At 40.7% G+C, this 23053-nt stretch overlaps 1 protein-coding gene and 1 long non-coding RNA gene across 3 annotated transcripts; one reads left to right on the top strand and one right to left on the bottom strand.

The window, feature by feature from the left end:
• Nucleotides 1-5313: 5313 nt before the first annotated feature.
• On the bottom strand, nt 5314-16636 carry LOC108403237 (uncharacterized). Its single transcript, XR_012130356.1, has 2 exons — nt 10635-16636; nt 5314-6163 (listed from the first exon to the last, which is right to left on the bottom strand). It is a non-coding gene; the product is annotated as an uncharacterized lncRNA (long non-coding RNA).
• An 18-nt stretch (nt 16637-16654) lies between these two features.
• Nucleotides 16655-21480, top strand: MCL1 (MCL1 apoptosis regulator, BCL2 family member). Of its 2 annotated transcripts, XM_017670245.3 has the most exons (3): nt 16662-17457; nt 17801-18048; nt 18541-21480. In XM_017670245.3, the coding sequence occupies exons 1-3, from the start codon at nt 16773-16775 to the stop codon at nt 18655-18657; spliced, it is 1050 nt and encodes a 349-aa protein (XP_017525734.1). In that variant the 5' UTR covers nt 16662-16772; the 3' UTR covers nt 18658-21480. The 2 variants fall into 2 exon arrangements, with proteins under 2 accessions (XP_036859133.1, XP_017525734.1); XM_037003238.2 differs by lacking the exon at nt 17801-18048 and having other exon boundaries at nt 16655-17457.
• Nucleotides 21481-23053: the final 1573 nt, after the last annotated feature.

The raw sequence follows: 23053 nt of genomic DNA, 5'->3' as shown, positions 1-23053 counted from the left end.
GAGCCCTCCTACACTGCTGGTGGGAATGTAAACTAGTTCAACCCCTGTGGAAAGCAATATGGAGGTTCCTCAAAAAACTAAAAATAGAAATACCATTTGACCTGGGAATTCCACTCCTAGGAATTTACCCAAAGAAAACAAGATCCCAGATTCAAAAAGATATATGCACCCCTATGTTTATGGCAGCACTATTTACAATAGCCAAGATATGGAAGCAATCTAAGTGTCCATCGGTAAATGAATGAATAAAGAAGAGGTGGTACATATACACAGTGGAATACTATTCAGCCATAAGAAAGAAAGAAATCCTACCATTTGAAACAACATGGATTGAGCTGGAGGGTATTATGCTCAGTGAAATAAGTCAGGCAGAGGAAGACAAATACCAAATAATTTCCCTCATTTGTGAAGTATAACTCGAAGCAAAACTGAAGGAACAAAACAGCAGCAGACTCACAGACCCCAAGAAGGAACTAGTGTTACCAAAGGGGATGGGTGAGGGCAGGCGGATGGGGAGGGAGGGAGAAGGAGATTGAGGGGTATTATGATTAGTACACATGGTCTGGGGGGGGGATCATGGGAAAGACAGTGTAGCAAAGAGAAGACAAGTAGTGACTCTGTGGCATCTTACTACACTGATGGACAGTGACTGCAGTGGGGTCTGGGGAGAACTCGATAATATGGATAAATGTAGTAACCACATTGCTTTTCATGTGAAACCTTCATAAAAATGTGTATCTGTGATACCTTAATGAAAAAGAAGTGAAAAAACAAGATCTGTGCTTGGCACGTGTTAGTAATTATTTTTTGAAGAAATAAATTGTGCACTAACTTATCTTCAGATTAATCTGTAAGTATTCAGAAAAAATAAAAAAGACTTTGACCTCTAAAGAATCTCTGAATGATAACAGTAGTGGAAAAGCAAAGAAATGAAACCTCTAATGAAAGAAATTGGAAGGTTAAGCTGGATCGCTTTTGGAGAACTTTCTAGACAAGCCACATGACTAAGAAGAGGTAAAGACCAAGTGCTCTACCAAGAATGGTCAGACAGTAAAATGTGTCCTTACAACAGGAAGAAAGCATTTAACACTGATTAGCACATTGTGGTACAGTGGCCCCTTCAGGTAAGAAGAGCTTTGGTATAAACAAGTTTAGTGACACTTAGTGTATTTAGGTGGACTTTTTTTGAACCTTATTCTGACATTTATCACACATAGATAATAGAGATTAATATAAAATATGAACTCTTAGTTATTAAATATTTATTACAATATTTAGATTGAAAAGATTGAACTGAATAGAATTTACACAATACATGAACATTTCTCAAATTACATTAACTGCTAGGACTGCATACCCATCAACAAGCATCATTCTTGATCTAGTGCCAGCTACCTACCTTGTACTCTGAAACCCAGTTAGGAACATCAAATTGATACCTATGCTAGAATATTTATGTTTAAGTAGAGCTAAAACTCTCATGGAAGAAATTCAAACATCAGCAGATCAATGGGGGATTTTTTTAGCAGAGGCCAACTTATATGTTGCTAAAATCACCCCTTATGGATACCACCTACTGAAATATACAAAGGAAGTTCGTAGCATCATTCAGTGATCATGAGTCCTGGTTTGACATTAAGGTCCATCTCTGAAGAGCCTTTTATGATTAGGAAAGTCTGAGTCACCCTCAGACTTCCTCCATCGCCTTTCTGAGTCATTTCCTTTTTCACTGACCAAACCAGGTACAACTATGTACAAGAAATATCCAGAAGTACAGTTTGGAACTAAGGGACATTAGAAATCACTGAGTTCAGTGTACTCATTTTATAAATGGCAAAAGTGTGGCCAAGCAATTGTCCCTTCTGCGCAGTTGTACAGCCTCTGTCAGACAGCTTTTCCTATACCCAAGACCCTCCTCTGTACAAGCTGATTTTACAGCAAATCTCAGGCTCTGAGTTAGATTATTTTTGTTAGAAGTAAGCTGAGTACTTGGGTTGGAAGTTTGAAAAGAACTCAGGGCCCAGGGGAACAGTTGGCATCCACTGTATTCCCTTCAAGTAATCTGACCTAGTACCAGTGCTCCTGTAATGGACCAAGGAGAGGACTCAGGTAGGACCAGCATATTCTAACTCAGGGTGTCTCAACCTTGGGACTAAGATTTTTGACCAGATACTTCTTTGTTGTGGAGGCTTTTAGTTTTAGGTATTCACAACCTAAATTCTCTATCCATCTAGTTCTCTATCCACTAGATGCTCAGACAGGACAATCAAAGTCCAGACATTGCCAAATGTCACCTGTAGTTGGTTGGGAACCACTGTACTGACTTAAGGAAGGGGCTCTTGCAATGTAGGTCTGGGCCCATTTAATTCTCTCAAGAGTGACTATTCTTACTCCTAGAGCCCTGTGCCAGGCTTTTCTCCCTCACGTATCCCTGTAGGGCTACCATGCCTTCATCAGATGGGCTCCTCCAACCTCTACCCACAGTGGCCCTGAAAGTGGCACATAGGGTGAAAATGGCAAGCAAAAATTTCTACCAATCCCCTCTTGCAGGGGAGATCCCCGACTGGATAGGAATTTACATAATTTGGTTTTTTTAAGACAAAATGTACACAGCGCTCAGCTCTTAACTGATTGCTGTGAAGAAGGAAAGATCAGGGCCTTAAGACCCTTTCCGATCTTGAGGGTGAGCTGGGAGGGATAGATCAGTTCATACCAAAGGAATCCACCTTTTCTGCACAAATTCTCCTTGACTCAGCAGTCCCACTTCCCCTCCCCAGCTCATCCTCACCAGTGACCATATTTAGACACTGCAAGCCTATGTTGTCAGGAACCAGAAAGACTGAAACCAGATGGTTGTTATGGAGATTTGGTTAAACACACACACACTCTAGAGCATGGCCTCGACTGAGTGGTAGGGGTGAGTGGCAGTTCTTGCTGGGACATGTATTTTTCTTAATTTGCTATTACCCTACCTCTTCTGCTCTTGCCACATTTCCATGCATATCATTCCTGCTGGCAGAAGCCACTTCACACTGACCAGTACTATTCTTAAACATCTCTACATCAGGATATCACAGTTTAAGGACAGAATTACTTAACCTTTTTGAGCCTCAGTCCCTTCATCTGTAATATGAGGATAATTATAATACAAACTTTATATGGCTTCCATTAAAAGTAAATATATGTACTACCATTTGCAACATGGATGGAGCTGGAGGATATTATGCTCAGTGAAATAAGCCAGGCAGAGAAAGACAAGTAGCAAATTTTTCCCTCATTTGTGGAGTATAACAATGAAGCAAAACTGAAGGAACAAAATAGCAGCAGACTCACAGACCCCAAGAAGGGACTAATGGTTACCAAAGGGGAGGGGTGAGGGAGGGCTGGTGGGGAGAGATCATGGAGAAGACAGTGTAGCACAGAGAAGGCAAATAGTGCCTCTGTGGCATCTTACCATACTGTTGGGCAGTGACTGCAATGGGGCATGGGGGGGACACGATAGCATGGGTGAATGTAGTAACTACATTGTTTTATCATGTGAAACCTCCTTAAGAGTGTATATCAATAATACCTTAATAAAAAAAGAAAGTCAATATATGTAAAGAAAGTTGCATCATGACTGGCAAAGTAGATGGGGTTTGTTTTTACACCAAAATAAAATCCTTATCTGGGGTACCTGGGAACCAACCACTGGTGCCTTTGGAAATCTTGGCATGTGTGCCCTAATAACAGAAAAGCTACTGGAGGAGTGTGTCCCATGTCCTGTGTATTAGGCTGGAGGAAGGAAAAACAAGGACATGCAAACAGAACAGAGAGATGCCATAGGGGAAGAACAGACCAGACCCCAAGGTCCGTGCCTTATATGGAAAGAGGACAGCTCTTCCTGAATTCCATCCTTCTGATGTGCCAACTAAGACCAGGATGTCACCTTCCTCGCTCTTGGAAGGAAAAAAGGTTTCTAGTTGTCTATTATGTCACCTTTAGCCAATCATACCTCTCCATGCCCCCTAGGATAGCTTGCCCACTCCTCCCCCTCCTAATCCCTTATAAGCCCCCACCTCCCTGACTGGGTGTGACTGACTTCCCTGGCCTGTAATACCCAGACCGCAGAACATTGCACTCAAATAAACTACCTGGCCCTTTGTTGCCTCTCTTCACCTGCTTATTTCGGCTAAAATTTATCTTACACTGTGGAGTGATGGTGGAGCCAGATTGTTGGGGGAGGGAGGGTTGTATTGTTTTTTGACTTTGTTGTACTCAGCTGGAAAGCTGTTTTGGGGGGGAAGCTGGGCATACGATCTCTTCTTTTCTGCAATTTGTAATGGAAGTCACAGAGACGAGAAGACACAAGACATAAAATCATCCTTGCCTGACTACAATGGAAGAGTATAAAGGAGGCAGACTGTCCCCTCTGCCTTTGGCTCTGGCTCCCCTTCCCCAGCAGACCCCTATTCAAGAGGAGGCTGCTTATCTCAGTGTAACAGGCTGGGGCTTATTCCTGCCGTAGGCTCTGTGCATGATGTCTGCTGAACTTTCTGAAAAAAAAAAAAACTAGTATTTTCTAATAACAGATAGAGGGCAGATAATTCCACCTCTAGATATAGGTAAGATTTCTTTTGTTCAGCTTGAATTTACTGTAGAGCTATGTTCTCCAGGTCTCAGCTCCTCCTAACACACTGAGGAAATAGAAGAAAACATTATGCACCTTGCATTTTCAACTCTGTTCTATCTCACAGAATAAATATTACTATCCTATTTTTACAGGTGAAAAAAAAAGATCCAGTTTGAAAAAGGACTGTGAAAATAAATACTAATCTGAGAATTTTTATTACATCTGAAGGGGAGTTAGGGGAGTGGGACTGGACATGATAAAGGAAATTTAATCTCGTGATGTTTTGCTCTTTTACAAGAATATGTATTAATTGTGTAACTGATAATTGAATTTTGAATTAAAAGTTAAGACTATTCTGTATTTTAAAAAATTTTACTGAAGTTCAGTAAAGGTAATTTATCTAAGGTTGCTTGGTAATTGACAGACTCCAAAGACCATAGCCACTCCACCAAACCCTGTGCCCTGTGTACACTCTCCTGGAGAGCTGGGTCTGGAGCCGAGAGGAAGTCCTGAGCTGTCCCTCTCAGAGGCAGTGGGATCATTGTAGTGGGCCCTACGTCTTGGCTTGGCTTGTTTTAATCACTAAAGGGGAGACCAGACCATGCTAGACCAACTTGATGACTACCCTAAGACTGACCTGTGACACATGGCTGAATCACAGACTCCAGGTAAGGAATGCAAAGGATGTAACTGATAAAGGAGACTGTTTTAAGATTTTTATTTTTTTAAATTGAAGCATAGTTGACATCCAATATTATATTAGTTTCAGGTGTACATTTAACAAGATTTTAAATTGGATGTTTCAGATATAAGTAGTACGAAATTGCAAAGGGAGACACCAGATAGTCATGCAAAGTTAAAGGAAATTACCAAGGACCAGTTCCATGATTCTTGAACCCACACACACACCCTATTTCAAGAGTGAAGACAGGTTTATAAGAGATTTCTTTGGAGAGACCTACTACCATGTGAACTGCATCCAATCCCAAAAAGAGGTGGAGGTACTTCTCTCTTCTCAAGCCCAGAAAGGGGGGGCCTCACGGGACCTTTGAAGCATTTGGTATTTGTTCCTGGGTAGGAGATAATAGACTGTGTATGACTCATGCTGGAAGAATTTCAAGGCAAAGGTTGGCTGACAGCAGGGCCTGAAGTAACAAAGTAGACAGCTCTGTCTTGTAAGTAACTGCACTGCCTTCTGACAAAAGGTCAAACATACATGAATCCTGGGGACAAGTATGGAGCTAGTTTAAATCCTACTCAAAGAACTTCCTGGAACCATAGTGGGACTCCTCGCAAGGGTTCTGTGTAGAATGGACCACTGGTAAAAAAAAGGATGAGAGGTGGAGTGAAGGCCATAGAAATACAAAGCATCATCTCACTTCAGATTGCTGACATTATCATTGGAAAGGCCTAGCAAGGAAGCCTCTGAAGGAGCCATACAAATGCATCCATTTGTGAGACAGCTTTCAACATCAGTCAGGTCTAGAGAACAGGAAGCCACCAAGAACATTCCTCTCCTGCTGCATTTCCAGGAGGTGTCAGTGTCAGCATCTAGGAGGTAGAAAAATGGAGGGAGAAGAAAAGTCAGCTACCACTCTTCCACAAAGGCAAGCTGGTAGGCTATATTGTGGGATACAGGTATTCTCACCTATGACGAAGGTTATTGAGTTTGTTACTATGTTTCTGAATAAAGAATGTGTTTTGCTACTTAAGTAATTGCAAGACCACTACTTAAAGGTGATGAAATGTTGGGGAGGTGTGGTGGAATTTTCATCCAGGTCAGAGGAAAAACCTCTCATTGAAATAAATTTTAGAGAGGCAGGGGGAGACAAAATTCAACTTCAATTTTTATTACATTCCTTGGGTTGGTACTTGTTAAGGTTTCCAGTTACAATCATCTTTGTGTTCTCTGAGGCATTTAATTGGCACTCACGGAGACTTTTTGTTCCAGTTTGTAGTGCACCAAAATGTCTTTTAAAGGCTAACATCCTTTCCATAATAAAATAAAGGAGTTTTAGGGACTTGGGGTTTGGCAAATCTGGCTGAGGTCAAGGGATTTTAAAATAGAAGTTGTTGGAACATTGAAGATCATCTAGTTCCAACTAATTCCTCCTAAATTAATCTTTTCCATAGCATCCCAGGCAAGTGATAATTTAGCCTTTTCTTGAATAAATCCAGTGTATTGGAATTTACTATCTTCACCCTTATTAAAACTCTTCAAGTATTGGAGGACCACTTCTCTCTACATCTCATTTCATTAGTCTAAAAATTTCCCCTTCCTTCAGTTATTGTTCCTTGATGTGGTTTGGACTCCTGGCATCACCCTGGCTGCCTTTTGGATGAGCTCTAAATCTGTCAGTGTGCCTTTCTAAGTTTGGTCCAGATGTGCGCTTCTGTCATCTGGGTAAGCTTCTCTAAGGATCTGGTTCTTCCATTTCAGAACCTACAGATTTTCTAATATCTAATGATTTGTCATTCATTCTTCAATCACTTTTTTGGGCCAACTGCAGTTCCAGTCTACCAGACCCTCTGTGGCTTCACCTCTTTCCCTGTCCATCTTAGTCTCTGTGAACAATGATCTCAAGACACTACCACCTCGGTTATCTTTGTCTTTTGTTCTTTGGTCCAAGCTAACTTGCCACTCAATTCTACAGCAACAACAATCTTTATTTGTTTTTTCAAGTAATATTTATCAAGTGCCTGTTGGTGTGCCAAGTTGTTCTATATATTGAGGATAGAAGTGTGTTTTCTCCACTTCTGGTTGTTGGCTGCCACTTTATGGGAGACCATTAGTTAATTACCAGTCAGAACTGGCACCAGTGTGCGGTTCCTAGCCTTATCTTGGCAGTCCTCAGGAGGAGCCAGATGCCTTATGAAGGTCCCACAGTTGTTCTCCTCAAGCACCTGTCTAGTTCCAGCCTCTGCCTTTTGTAGACCACCTTGCAGTCACCCTCAAAAAGAAAACAGATAGTGCCAAATTCCCAAGCTTTCCTCCTCTTGATCTCTAAACTGATTGTGAAGGCACCCCATCTGTATCTCTTCCCTGGCTATAAAAGAGAATCTCCTTACAGTCTTAAATTGAGCTTTTGCCCTTCGATCTATCTCTTCTGGAACACTGTGCTCTGTCAGTTGTCCATTTTCTCTGCTCTAGAGTTTTACACTGCAAGATCATTCTCCTTAACCTACAAATATTTTTGAATCCCTCACTCAAAAAAAAAAAATTCTTTCTTCAACCCAACTACCCTCTGCTTTTTCATCATTCTCAAATTTCTTGAAAAAGAAAATTTCAACTCCCATTTACTTTTTTACCGAGCTCAATTCAGCTTTTGCCTTCATTAGCTTATGAAATCTGTTCTTAAAATGACCTTGAGAGTCTTAAAAATTATTGAGAGCTGTTTATGAGGGTTATTGCTACTGATATTTACCATATTAGAAATTAAAACTGAGAAACTTAAAAAAATTCATTTAAAAACAATAAGCCAATTGCAGGTTAATATAAATTACATTTTCAGAAAAACAGAAGTGTTTTACATTTTTGCAAATCTCTTAATATCTAAATTAAAAACAGCTTGATTTTCATATCTGTGCATTTAATCTATATTGATATGTTTTGACTTAAGTATTTGGAGAAAAGATCTATCCTCATACAGGTAAATAAATAGAAAAAGGAGAGGTATTTTAATACTCTTTTCAGATAATATGGATATTCTTCTTTGATAGTACACCAAAGCACAAGTGGTAGTTTCTTCAAGATTAACTGTAATGTGGTATTTGAAGCCAAATCAATGAACTTGCTGTGTTCTATTACATTAAAATCCACTGGTCTATCTTGCAATTTGAATAGATCTTTCACACAGGTACGATTTTGAAGCATCATGCATGTGTCATTTGGAAAATATTGGTTCACTCAGTTAACAGAAATGATCCAAATGTTGACATATTTCATTATCCAATATTGTTAAAAAATCACATTCGTTAAAATCACAACCAATCTCATCAGCAAAATGTTTAAGTCCTGGGAAGCTGTTGGACTCACTGAAGTAGATACAAAATTTCCAAAACTGTAATTTTTGCTTGAAATCTCAAATTTTATGATTGGTAACAAATCTGTCAGTTGTTATCCTTGAAGTGACAGGCTCATTTTGTTCATTTTTGAGAAAATGCCAAATACTCAAGTGTAAATAACCAGTTTGTCGTTCTTTCAAAATAAAATGGTGATTCATTTTTTTGAAAAGCAGCTAATTCAGCTTATAATTCAAATAACTGTGTAAGTGCTTTTCCTGGAGACAACCATCATACTTTTATAAAAAGCAGAAATGCCTTATGTGTACTTCTCATTTTATAAAACAATGTTAAAAGCCATGTACTCTTCTGTACAGCAAAGGACACCATCAGCAGAACAAAACGGCATCCTACAGTATGGGAGAATATATTTGTAAATGACATATCCAACAAGGGGTTAACATCCAAAATCTATAAAGAACTCACATGCCTCAACAACCAAAAAGCAAATAACCCTATTAAAAAATGGGCAGAGGATATGAACAGACACTTCTCCCAGGAAGAGATTAGATGGCCAACAGACACATGAAAAGATGGATGCTCCACATCGCTAATTATCAGGGAAATGCAAATTAAAACCATATTGAGATATCACCTCACATCAGTTAGGGTGGCCAGGATAGAAATGACTAGGAACAACAAATGCTGGCGAGGATGCAGAGAAAGGGGAACCCTCCTACACTGCTGGTGGGAATGTAAACTAGTTCAACCATTGGGGAAAGCAGTATGGAGATTCTCAAAAAACTCAAAATAGAAATACCATTTGACCTAGGAATTCCACTCCTAGAAATTCACCCTAAGAATGCAGGATCCCAGTTTCAAAAAGACAAACGCACCCCTATGTTTACTGCAGCACTATTTCCAATAACCAAGAAATGGAAGCAACCTAAGTGTCCATCAGTAGATGAATGGATAAAGAAGATGTACATATACACAATGCAATATTATTCATCCATAAGAAGAAAGCAAATCCTACCATTTGCAACAACATGGATGGAGCTAGAGGGTATTATGCTCAGTGAAATAAGCCAGGTGGAGAAAGACAAGTACCAAATGATTTCACTCATCTGTGGAACATAAGAACAAAACAAAAACTGAAGGAACAAAACAGCAGAAGACTCACAGAACCCAAGAATGGATTAACAGTTGCCAAAGGGAAAGAGTGGGAAGGGAGGAACAAGGGGAATAAGGGGCATTATGATTAGCACACATAATGTAGGGGTGGGCACGGGCAAGGCAGTATAGCACAGAGAAGACAAGTAGTGACTCTATAGCATCTTACTACACTGATGGACAGTGACTGTAATGGGGTATGTGGTGGGGACTTGATAATGGGGGGAATCTAGTAACCACAATGTTGCCCATGTGATTGTATATTAATGATACCAAAAGAAAAAAAAAGCAAATAGAAAATTATACTATAACAAGTATAATTAACATGAATTATTTAGGGGAAAAAATCCAGTTTATCTAAATACAAGACTGCATGTCAATTTTTCTCTATATAATTGTCAAAGTACTCCCATTTCAAGGAAGAAATAGATTCAGGTTAAACAAAAATCCATGTACTCAAGGATTGAGGTTTAATAAAACTATTCTTACTCTTTCATCGAGGTTATTCTTAAGTGAAACTGGCTCTTTTTTACTGTGAGGATATACTAGTACAGTTTAGTATTCTTGCCTTGATTTATGCTAAGGTGTCCATAGTTTTACCCCCATTGCTTTTGCATGATCAATGCAAATGTAAACAGTGAAAAAGGCAGAGAATATTTTAGTATCATGAAAATACTTTTGACCTCACAGCCCCCTCAAAGGTTTCATGAACTCTCGTCTGTGACCCACACTTTGAGAACTGCTGTCTTAGATCCTTAAAACTTCATAAGGTAGGAATACTCTCACTTTACAGGTGGGCAAACATACTTAGACTAAATGACTAAATAACTTGCCCAAGATCACTTACCTGGTAAATGGTAGGGTTTGTTGATTTGATTTGAAAGCCTGTGTCTTCATGCAGCCCCTCTCTGCAGTGTATTCCACCATGGTAGTTCCTTGAATACACCACATTGTTTTGGCTCTGTGTTTTTGTATATGCTCTTCTCTCTGCTTAGAATGTTTTGCCCCATGTACTCCTGGTGAACACTCAAACACAGGTTAATATCCACCTCAAAATCACTTTCTCCTGAGGCAGTTAATCGTTCTGTCATCTGTGTGCTTCTGTATTTTGCTCAAAAGTCTAATTTTGGCATGAAACATGTTTTCATTTCATGCCATCATATTTGTCAGTTTTTCCTCTAGTTATTTTTAATATCTTGTTTAATAACTCTTTCCTACCTTGATTTCATAAAGCATTCTCCTGTATATCATTTTTTAAGTTTTTAATTCAACTGGAATTTATTTTTATATGTTATGAAGTAGAGATTCTGTTTTTTTTCCTATATAAATATCTGGTTATCCTAGCTCCATGTATTGAGCGACCCACCTTCTCCCTACTGATCTGCAATGATGCTTCTGTTATCAAGTTTCCATATATATATAAATCTGTTTGTCAGATCTCTATTCTGTTACATTGATCCACTTGTCTATTCCTGCTAATGTCACATCTCTTTTTCCGTGGTGTATAAATCATGATGCCCAGCATGGCTAGTCCCCTCACCACTGTTGGGTTTTTTTTTTCATCCTTTCTTTCAAGAGTATCTTGGCTAGTTTGGCTCTTTGGTCTTCCAGGTAAATTTTTTAATTGATTTATCCAGTTCCTTATTTGGAACTTCATTCAAACTAATCATCAGTTTGAAGAACTGACATTTTTACAGTTATGAGTCTTCTTATATGTGAACATTTTTTTATCTTTATTTGGATTTTTAATGTATTTCAATAGAGTTTTATCATTTTCTCCACATAGTTTTGCATATAGTGGTACAACCTGCTAGTTGTGCTTCTTTTCTTCTGATGTAATAGAATCCCCAATTTATAGCTGGGCACACAGACATTCACAGTAAGTACTGTATTTCCTAGCGTCCCTTGAAGCTAGGAGACCATGTAACTAATTTCTAGCTAATACACAACTTCTCAAAAATGTCATTAAAAGAAGCTAGATACCCTTTGCCTTTCCTTTTCTCCTTCCTGCTGGTTGGTGTGCAGATAACGTGGATGAAGCTAGCCATCTTGGATCATGAGATAGAAAAGCATGTGTGAGGACAGCAGAACAACATAATAGAAGGAATAGAAGTTCCTGATCATTACGGAACCACCATGCCAACTCTGGGTTCTATCAGAAAGTAAGAAGAATGAATATTGGATAATAGAACTAGCAGTGCCTGTCCCACCTTCTGAGAGGCTACTGAACCCTAGTTATATGCTAGTGTTATTACTACCTGTTGAGACTAGGGCCTGAAATTATCTTGTAGGCAAAGATGATAATTATGGTGTTGTAATGGGAGGGTAGGAAGATCTTGATGCTGAAGGCACAGTATGAAAGAGTATCATATCCAGTAGAAATGTAGAAAACAGCCAACTAAGCAAGATATTCAGTTAATGATTTTGATACAAAAACATGAAATCAACCTTTTTAGTGTGTGATCAAAAATAATCTTTAGAGATTATTTATAGTCACAGGGGGGATTTGTGTAGGAAAAATTATGTACATTTTAGAAGTAAAGCAAAAAGATGACTACAGAATCTTTTAGTATTGTGCTAGAGCTTTTTCAAATAAGTCCACCTAAGGGTCACCAGATTACCTTGGGGAATGTAATTTTGATTAGCACTCACATTTTTTTTATTAAGGTATCATTGATATAATCTTATGAAGGTTTCACATGAGCAACATTGTGGTTTCAGCATTCACCCTTATTATTGAGTCCCCCACCCCACCCCATTGTAGTCACAGTCCATCAGCATAGTAAGATGCTATAGAGTCACTACTTGTCTTCTCTGTACTGTACTGCCTTCCCCATGACGTGCCTATATTATGAAGCACAGACAAGTTTTAGAGGGTAATGTGTCAGAGGATAATGTGTAGAAAACTAATAAGATACAGTGATTTTTTTTCTCATTTACTAAGGAAGATAACCCCAGAAGTTATAGTTACTGCCTCAGAGGACATTAACTGCTTTTGTACCTAACTTAACATCCTTCTTGGCATTTCCTTCCCTATTGACTATGTAAGTCCCAATTTTTCATATCTTCTCTAAACCAGTTTTGTCATTCTGCTGATTTCTTCATTATTGACATAAATAAAACTTTGGTATGTGGGAACAAACAAAGTTGAAGAGGCATTCAAAAGAGCATAAAGGCAAAAGATTAGCCTCAACCTAGAGAAAGACAATAGGGTGCTCCAGTAGTTCTGGAAATTTCTATCAGCAGAGTGGAGACCCTCCCAAAACTTGAATTATATACAGGGCCTAAAAACAAAACAAAACAACACTACTTTACCAGGCTGAGGAATAAGATGGTTGAATAATTAAGAGAGGCAGTAAGGATAAGAGAAAGTTTTTAATTAGAGAAGGGGGAAGGCTACACAAAATATTAAGTATACTGAATTTCAGGTCCCAAAAGACTTGGAGAATAAAGCCACTAGAGAATCTTAGTTCCTACACTGGGATCTTTTTTTTTTTTTTCTATTTTGAAAGAAATGATGTAAATGAATTCTCTGAAACAAAGCACATTTTGAGGAGGAAATGTGCTCACAGTTTGGGAATGTTTCAAAGGATTCAATAGGCCTACAAGAAAGATTGGCACAGTCAGGATGTCAACAGTGCTTTTCTTTTTAGGTTCAGGACTGTGGACAATATAGTTATTCTACAAACAAGAGCCATTGTTGATACAGAGTATACACAGATCCAGAGGTGCCTCTGACTCTAATACCAGGGGTCAGAAGACCTTCTAAGTGAACTAAAATTACCTGAGGACAGGACCTCCCAGACATCCTGGAAACATACTGACTCTGCCTCCAAGCTGCATAGACCCTTTCCCTACCCATGAGAGTGGTGATTCTCTAGGGCAGTTGCATAGGAGTCTAGAAGGTGGTCTACCTGTTAATTTTACATAATATGGATGTGTATTTTATGATATCACACTCTGTTCTATCCATACCTGGATAGAACATAAGTTATATAGACTCTGTCTCCACAGTCTCTCCATATTAACTTTTCCTTTTCCACCAGTAGCGCCGGAGTACAGTCACCATTAAGTTTTGACTATCATATGGTGTAGCCACCTAAGTTATTTCATTGCTTCCAGTCCTTTCTCCCTCAATCCATTCTAAAACCCAAAATTAGAGTAACGAGCCTAAATTGAGCATATATCACAATACTCTAGTGCTCAGTGGTTTTCATCTGCCTAGAAAAGTTCAAAGCTCTTTGACTGGCTTCCAAAGCTCTCAATAACATGACCCATCCTACTTTCCTAGACTTTATATATCCTGTATGCAGAGAAAGTGAAGATTCCTATGGCCAGGATCCTCACCTGGCCCTGGTCAGCTTGCTTACTACACATATGTGGGCAATACATTGTTACTGAATTTATATAAAGAGCTCCACCCCGTGCTCTGGGCTGCTGCATGGCTGCAGGGCTGCATGGTTGTAGGAGAGCAGAGACTGGAGTGGTGGCAGTGCCAAGGACAGAGACTATGAGGGCTGAGGGGGTCAGTGCGGCCCAGAGGCAGAGACCAGCTTGCCCTGAGTGGACAGGATTCTAGTGATTGACCTGCCACTGTGGGAATAAAGTTGGGTATAAACCCTTTCACCCCAAGAATGTTCCACTGTCATTTTTTCGGTCTCATTGAATCGATAGTGAACTTGTCCAGGGCTGAAACCCATTGGCAAGACATCATATCAATAAACATTCAGATTCACCCATTCAATAATGGAGTTTCTGCCATGAGTCATGCATGGCTTGTGTTACAAAGGGAAACAGGGTAAGGTGTCATCAACAAGTGGACAGCCAGTGGAAGAGATTCATGAAACTGAAGAGTCGCCAGTGTGGAAGAAGGAAAGCCATGAGTGTGTGGTGCCTTAAAAGGCAAATAAAAGTGTTTCAAGAAGGGAATGATCAAGAGATCAACTAAAGAGGACTGCAAACTGCCCACTGGAATTTGGTCATGTGAAGGTCATTGATGACTGACAAGAATGGTTTCAGTGGAGTGGTGGGAATGAAAGCTTGCTTGGGGTGGGTTCGGAAGAGAAAAGGCAATAAGGAGGTTGAAATTTTTTGCTATAAAGGGGAGCATCAAAGAATTTAGGTCCAAGGGAATGCTTTTTAAAGAACTGAGAACATCAAGTTTGTGTGCTGATGGAAGTGGTTCAACAGAAAAACTGCTGCAAGTATGTAAAGGGGCAACTGCAAAGTACTAGACAAAAGAAATGGGATCCAGTGCACAAGTGAAGAGGTTGGTTTAAGATAGCAGGGAAGGTTCATTCATTCACCTTAACTATAGCAAAGGCAGACAGAATAGGAATAGGAGTTAATTAGTAGATTTAGTGGTGAGAAATGAAATTTTTCTCTAATTGCTTCCACTTTCTCAGTGAAGTTAACTGAGAAACAAAGGAGGAAATATTGGAAGTTTAGGGACAGAAGAGAAGGTGTGCCATAGTCATCTTGGGCCACGGGAGAGTGAATTGACTAAGGAAATGCAATAGTATTGCTAAGTACTTGAGATTTCTGGCTATAAACTTAAAGTGAAACTTGTAATGCATTCCTTTTTTTCAGCCTTTGAAAAAAGTCTTTTTGCATTTGACATTTTCTCAATCTCCCTTTGACTACCTAATGAAATCATATTCTAGAAAGCCCAGCAAAGCTACCTCTTGCAGAAGATCTGCCGCTGGCTCTGGTAGTTCAAAGTGAATTTCCTAACCTCTCAACTCCAATTGAGCCGTTGATGCCTCCTGTAGAGCATATATTCCATCTCACATTACGGCTAGTTGCTGTGCAAAATAACAAATTCTTAAAATAGAAAACCATTTCTTATTCACTACACCCACAGTATTTCTCTCCATCCTTTCTGCCCCGTATTATAAATCCCCATGGTTGTAAATCTTGCCCAAATAATTATGTAGTATAGCACCCTATCTCCTTATTAAACGGTGACATTTTGGGGAACAGGAACCATGCTTACCTTTCCTGCTTATATCCCTCAAATACCATGCTCTTGAATTTTAGCTAGTATTTTTACAAATCCTTCCACAAAAAGAAGTTCCTTCAGTTAATGTTAACTCACAAATATGGCAAGTAACAGAATCCTTGGCCTCAAGAGGTTTACCCCTACAGTCAAATGTGCCTTATTAATACAAAAATAAATGATGTCAAGAGTCTTAAGAAGAGGCGCTAAGAGAGTAGATTTGTATGTATTCACCATAGACTCTGTAGTGAAGATGGGGGATGCGAGAAAGCAAGTAGGAAGCTAGGAATAAAATTCAGTTGAGGCAGAATAATTTCTTTTAGTCAATTTCCACATAATGATCCTATAGGGCAGTTCATTTAGCATCCCCATTTCCAAATCCCTGTGGGACTGAGAGCAGACAGCTGAGGATGCGCAAATTAAGGTCCCCTACAGTGCACTCTTACTTACTAATGTTACCTGACTGTTATTCCCCACCTAAGGCAGAACTTCCTCATCCCCTTTCCTCAATCTCTTGAGTGATTAAATAGATAAGAATTTGGTATGGGAATAAACCTCTAGCACAGAAGCGGCAACAAGAGCCCGCAAATCAAGACCCTACGAAGAACCCAGGCAGCCATTACGCAAACCTAGGTCGGGAAAGCGCGAGTCCCCCACGCTCCCCTCCGCCTCCCGCAGCCCAGGGTCCCCGGCGGCGGTTACGTAAAGCGCCGTGGGCGGATCCAAACCGGAAGTCCCCGCCCAGCTCTGTCCGGCCTCTTCCTGTAAGGTGCTGTGCGCAATCCGGAAGTTTTCAGCCTTTTATGGGAATACTTTTTTTTTCTTTAAGTTGCTGACGCCCCCGCGTAGGACTGGCCCTAAAATACCGTGATCTAGGAGGGCCTCGCTCACTTCTTACTTCCGCTTCCTTCAAGTAAAGAGGTGGAACCTCCCCCACCTTTTTCACCTAGAAGGCGGCGGCGGCGGCTCCAGCGACTCCAGCTTGCGATGTTTGGCCTCAAAAGAAACGCAGTAATTGGACTCAACCTCTACTGTGGGGGGGCCGGATTGGGGACCGGCAGCGGCGGCGCCTCGCCTTCGGGAGGGCGGCTTCTGACTGCGGGGAAGGAGGCCGCAGCTAGGCGGGAGGCAGGGGGAGAGGAAGCCGGTGCGGTGATTGGCGGAAGCACCGGCGCGAGTCCCCCGGCCGCGATCGCGCCAGATGCCCGGAGGGTCGCGCGGCCCTCGCCCATTGGCGCCGAGAGCCCCGACGTCACTACGACCCCCGCGAGGCTGCTGTTCTTCGCGCCCACCCGCCACATGTCGCCGCCTGAAGAAATGGAAGCCCCAGCTGCCGACGCCATCATGTCGCCCGAAGAGGAGCTGGACGGGTACGAGCCGGAGTCTCTCGGGAAGCGGCCGGCTGTTTTGCCCTTGCTGGAGTTGGTCGGGGAGCCTAGTAATGGCTCCGGCACTGACGGCTCACTACCCTCGACACCCCCAGCAGAGGAGGAGGAGGACGAATTGTACCGGCAGTCGCTGGAGATTATCTCTCGGTATCTTCAGGAGCAGGCTACCGGCGCCAAGGACGTGAAGCCAATGGGCGTGTGTGGGGCCGCCAGCCGGAAGGCGTTAGAGACCCTACGAAGGGTCGGGGATGGTGTGCAGCGCAACCACGAGACGGCCTTCCAAGGTAGGGGAGTTGGTCACGAAGGTCGCGCAGTGTTTTTTTCCTCTCCCTGGACTCACCCAGCACACATGGGTGGAAACCGAAACGAGTCATTGAAAGGACTCTCATCCTATTTGAGACCAGAATATTCTGGCCATGAGTCATTGTTTCCGCCCATCTTGATTATTTTGGAAATGGCAGCTCTCTTCATAGCCCGGAAAGGGTGGGATGTCAGTTTTCTAGGGGGGTCGGCCTGAGTTCTGTAGATCCCAAATAGCGATATACCCCCGCCATGGGTGGGCAGGCGAATCGTGCCGTGTTTAGACGAAGGAGACCATGAGAATCTGCGTGCTTTTTTCCTTCTCAGGCATGCTTCGTAAACTGGACATCAAGAACGAAGACGATGTCAAATCTTTGTCTCGAGTGATGGTCCATGTTTTCAGTGACGGCGTAACAAACTGGGGCAGGATTGTGACTCTCATTTCTTTTGGTGCCATTGTGGCCAAACACTTGAAAAGTATAAACCAAGAAAGCTGCATCGTACCATTAGCAGAAAGCATCACAGATGTTCTCGTAAGGACAAAACGAGACTGGCTAGTCAAACAAAGAGGCTGGGTAAGTTTGTTTTAGGCTTGAAGAGGGCCTTGGAGTGGAGATGGAATGGAGGATTTTATTTTCAGAAAGTGGAGATAACTAATGATGCACAACTCACTATTCAGCCTCTAGCTTAATGAGCCTCTGGTTGCTTGATGTTGATTTTAAGTAGTGGGTACACAGAGATCATGGTTTAACTATCTTGAGTTGTTGCATCAAAAATCCTGGTTTTCTGTAGGCTATTTTACTGGTGGTTGAGTCTTTTGCATTTGGTATTTTATTGTAATTCAGCTGGATTCAACTTCACACCAGTGGATTCAAATTATGAAGAAATAAGAATCACCTGGGGTTGAGAATGAACTACATTCCTGAGCAAAAGGCCCCCTCCTTTTAATTAATATGCGTCATCATTGCGTTTTAGATATGTTTGAATTCCTCTTCTCTCTGTAAATCGTGTTTTTAAGCCAGTGGACACCCATGCTTGAAAATGTGATTTTCTTTTTTGTTTTCTAGGATGGTTTTGTGGAATTCTTCCGTGTAGAGGACCTAGAAGGTGGCATCAGAAATGTGCTGTTGGCATTTGCAGGTGTTGCTGGAGTAGGAGCTGGTTTGGCATATCTAATAAGATAGCCTTTTAAGTGCAATAATTGGACTCTTAACCAACTCCAGCCACCAAAACCACATTGTCTGCTATGTTATCAGATGTATTTATGAAGTTGGACCTCAAGCTGTCCAGGCTGTAACCTCCAAGAGTTATGCTCTAGCAACTAGAAAAGCAAGTGGCGAGAGGATTATGGCTAACAAAAATAAATACATGGGAAAAGTAGTCCCCCTTGAAGAGACGTGCTGTCTGAAAGAAGCAAGGTTCAGTTTCAGCAACAAGCAAACTTTGGGAGGCCCTGGAGGAGGACTTTTAGATTTAGTAAAGATAGAGTGGGCAGACTGAATTTTCCTTGCCTAGAACAGGAGAGTGGCCAGTAGCCAGGCTAGTTATAGAGTTCATTAAATATACCCACTGAATTTCATGACTTCTCTAGTGTTAAAAAAGAAGCACTAATAGTGCCAGTAATCTGTGTAAGAGGGGTTTAAGCTACAGGTAATAGAACTATGACTAGAAGCCTCAGTACTGTTCAACAGTGTGAAGGGAAAGCTGTTTGCTCTCTAATAAGCTTTCCCAGGTATACTTCTTGAAGAATATAAAGTGTAAGTGCTCAGGACTTTCATACCTGTTCTACTTTGGCTTATTTTGACTGTTAGTTTAATAGCCTAATAAAGACCAAGAATACTTGACTTAAAGGCTCAATAATTAGTTGCAAATATGGAATATCCTCAATTTTTAAAACACAACTTGTATTTGTCTGTAAAAATTGTATATATTTTTACAGAAAGTATTTCTTTGAAATGTAAAGGAGAAAGAGTCTGGAATTCACAGTAGTTTTTCATGCCCTTTTGAAATTTACAACTTCGGTAGTTAGGAACCTGTTTCTTAACAGCTTTACTAAACTTTGTCCTGGTCAGTTCTAGATTGTCTACAGAACCAAGTGATGTAATTGTAAGCAACCTGGTTATAATGGAACAATTCTGAGTCAACTATGCAGGCTTTAATTTTCCTGTCTGATTTTCGTAAGTATTCCTTAGATAGTTTTTTTTTTTTTTAAGTCTGGGACTGGGAGATTGTGAAATTGAGGAATGGAGAGTAATCCTTTCACATAGTTAACTCGTAGATTTTCAATAATTGAGTCAAGGTGGCTTTTTTTTCCTGCTTTTGTTTTTGAGACAGGGTGGGGCATGTGGGCTGAGGATTTAAAAATAATGGACTCTGGGCAACTAATTTGGGTTCCTTCCATTTGACCTTATTTAACTGGTGAAATTTAAACTGAGTTCATGAGCTCATCTTCAAAGCTTTTTGGTTTTCAGCTGTTCCAAATGGGACTTACAAGAAGTATGTGCATAAAAAGATCACATCAGGTGGATGAGAGGCATTTGGTCCCTTGTTTGCTTAATACATTGTAAAATGATGACTTGGAAAAGCAGACTCTAGTCTAACCATGGTGCTATATTTAGGCTTGCTTGTTAAACACAGGTCTAAGCCTATTACTTCAATAAAGCAAATACTTACTGTTTTGTTTCTATAAATGGTTCCTAAACTTTCAGATTTTTACATTGGCATCTCTTTGAATTTCAGATTTGATACTGTATTGAATCTGTGTTTATGTCATATCCTTCCTTGAAATATTTGCTGGCTGTTCTGCACCCTTTATAGATATTTATATCCATTCCTACTTCTTTAACCCTACCATCCCTAAACTCTTACTAGCTCTTTCATTTTTTGGCACTATGGACCCCATCTGGGAACGTTGATAACCCCCCTAGGAGTCCACAGGCCTTCATCCTTAATGAATTTTATCCTTGGGAGGTGGTAGTACAATGGGTGCTGTGACAGAGTCATTTGGTGCGAGGAGTCCCTTTTCCTTGGACTGGTACCCTTTCAGTTGTTGCTTTATCCTGTCTGGGCTGGGAATTTTCAGAGAGAGCAACATTTTATGTGACTTTCTCTAGGTTCCTCTGCATTTGAATTACACTCACTTAAAAGAAGTGTGGACTCTGTTAAACCTGAAAGGGTTACATAAAACTGGTAAACTGAAGAGAGCTGTAATGGAAATAGGGTCATTTGAAAACTTCTGCCTCAGAATGTGACCTTGGACTCCGGATAAAAATAGGCATGAATAAAATGACTAAGAATGTAATGGGGAAGAATTTGCCCTGTGTGCCCATCTCCGAGCATAAGGTCATATAGAGCCATTTTTACCTATGTATTTATCTTCTTGATAATGAACCACTTATTTATGTCATGTCTATCTCTAAGGACCTAAAAGCACTTTATGTAGTTTTAAATTAATCTTAAGATCTGGTGGAGATGACTAAAAGACTCCCTATATCCAGTTGTGGAAATAAGTGCATAGATGTAAATTGGTGGGATTTGGGGGCTCCACTTCCCAATTTACTAGGTGTGACTGCTGCAATGTAGATGAAGATCTTAATTGATACTTTGGGTCAAAGGCTGTGAGGGCTTAGGGAGCCCAAGTGCTTGAGGAAGGGTGGGTGGTTTTATAGGGAGAGGAGGCACATGTACCAACTGCTGGCAGACTGCATAGTTCAGGGCAAATCCTCCAAAATGGAAAGGGAAGGGCTGCTTGGAAAGCTGGTTCTCTCAGCAACTTCTGTCTTAAAGCTTCTCTCAGGGAGAAACATGCAATCACTCTAGTGTCGTCCATGTACATTCTGTGGAGTGGGGGGAGGGTAAACACCTTGGTTCCTGTTAAACAGCAAATGCTGTTGACAGCTGTGCCAGGAAGAGTTAGGACCAACTATAATGTGGGCTGTAAAATGTAGTGTATTTCCCTAACTTCCTGTTTTTTCTGAGAAGAAAATAAATCTTTTATTCAAATACAAGGTGTGTTATGGGTGTTTTCTAATTGATGCCTGTTTTCCTTCCCCCTCTTGGGCAAGCCTTTTAACAAAGCCAGCTGAGCAAATAAGTATAGATGAATTAACAAGCTAAGCTCAATAAAGCTGATTTCCCTTAGAGCAAAGGGCAGTTCCCTTCAGAAGAACCCCTCTTTAATTCAAATTAGAGGGTTGGGTTTTATATATTTACTGCTGTGCTTCAGAATAGTTCTTGTGCATTTTGATATAAAAATCAAAATCCCTGTCCTCTGATTTTTGTCACCAAATGTTGGTATTTTGAGGCAAGAGGGTTCATTATGGCATTCGCTGTCTCCCCACTGCAACAATTTGAGGTGAAGGAGTTAGCAGAATAACCGCCAAAGTTAGGAGTTTGGTAAAATTTCTGGTACTGTTTTACTACCCTTCTCCCTCGCCCAAGATGATGTGAGAATAAGCTAGTCAATTTCAGAAACTATCCTGTCTTTCTTTTTAGCTACCTTGAAAGCACAATTGCCATGGAAATGTGCAAATGCGAGGTTTGCATGTTAGTCTTAAGCCCCTACTACCAAGTGCTAAGCCTGCAAATAGGATTCTGTACATTTAAAAATGCCTTTTTCTGCTTGGTAGCTCATTGTGGAGCCTACCTATCAGAAGACAGCAACTTTTTACCATTTTAAAGCTGTTAGGTACAGATGCTCTCAAACTGGATGGAGGGAGGATACCACAAGACAGAACAGCTCAGGTCTTGTCACAAGTTACACACTCCCGTTGATAATGTGATGCATTTCTGTGGCATTCCTTTAACACCTTAACTTGGGCCAAATGGTAACCAGGTAACGAGTTACTGAGGGAATCAATGTAACGCTTCCCTTCACTTGACACTGTTTTCTTTCAGTTCCTGTTTTGCGACTTTAGAACCAGCTCTTTACTTCATACTACTTCTTTTTAGAAACATTTGTTTAAAGCAATTGTGACAGCTGGAGGATTTTACAAAAATTGAATAATTTGTACAATTGGTGTGTAGCAATGGCTCCAGCCAGATACCCAGAGCACAGGCCATTAATTCCTGGAGTTCAAGGTGGTCTGTTGAGTATCAATTAATTGTAGCTCTTTATGGCCCCATTTATTTAATAACACAGAGCTTTGTCTTCTTGAACTCTCCTACACTGTTCAAAAACTGCTGTTTCAATTTTTGAAAACTTAACTCTGTCCCTCTTTAGGTTCCCAGTTGTTATAGTGCCATCTTAGTTACGTGAAGCATGTGGAAAGATGGGGTTGGCAGTCTGCCTCCAGGCAGATGTAACAGGCCTGAGAACTCCGCATTCTTTACTAATGGTTAGGTAAAAAAGAACACAGCAGGGTTTTGTTCCCACACTATACCTGGTTTCTCTGGCAGTTCTTCACCTGCATAAAGTAGTTCATGCACAAAAATATGTCAGGGCCAAGGATACTCTGGATTTTATCCATTCCAAGGATCTATTTCCATGGCTTATTTCTGCCATCGGTTTCTGTATTCTTAACTTTGCCTTCTCATCCTCTGTTCAGGTATTACCTTGGTTTAATTAAGGTTTCAACACTG

Source organism: Manis javanica, chromosome 4 (genome assembly GCF_040802235.1).
Source record: "Manis javanica isolate MJ-LG chromosome 4, MJ_LKY, whole genome shotgun sequence".
Lineage (NCBI taxonomy): Eukaryota > Metazoa > Chordata > Mammalia > Pholidota > Manidae > Manis > Manis javanica.
This window is presented reverse-complemented; position numbering and strand designations above follow the sequence as displayed.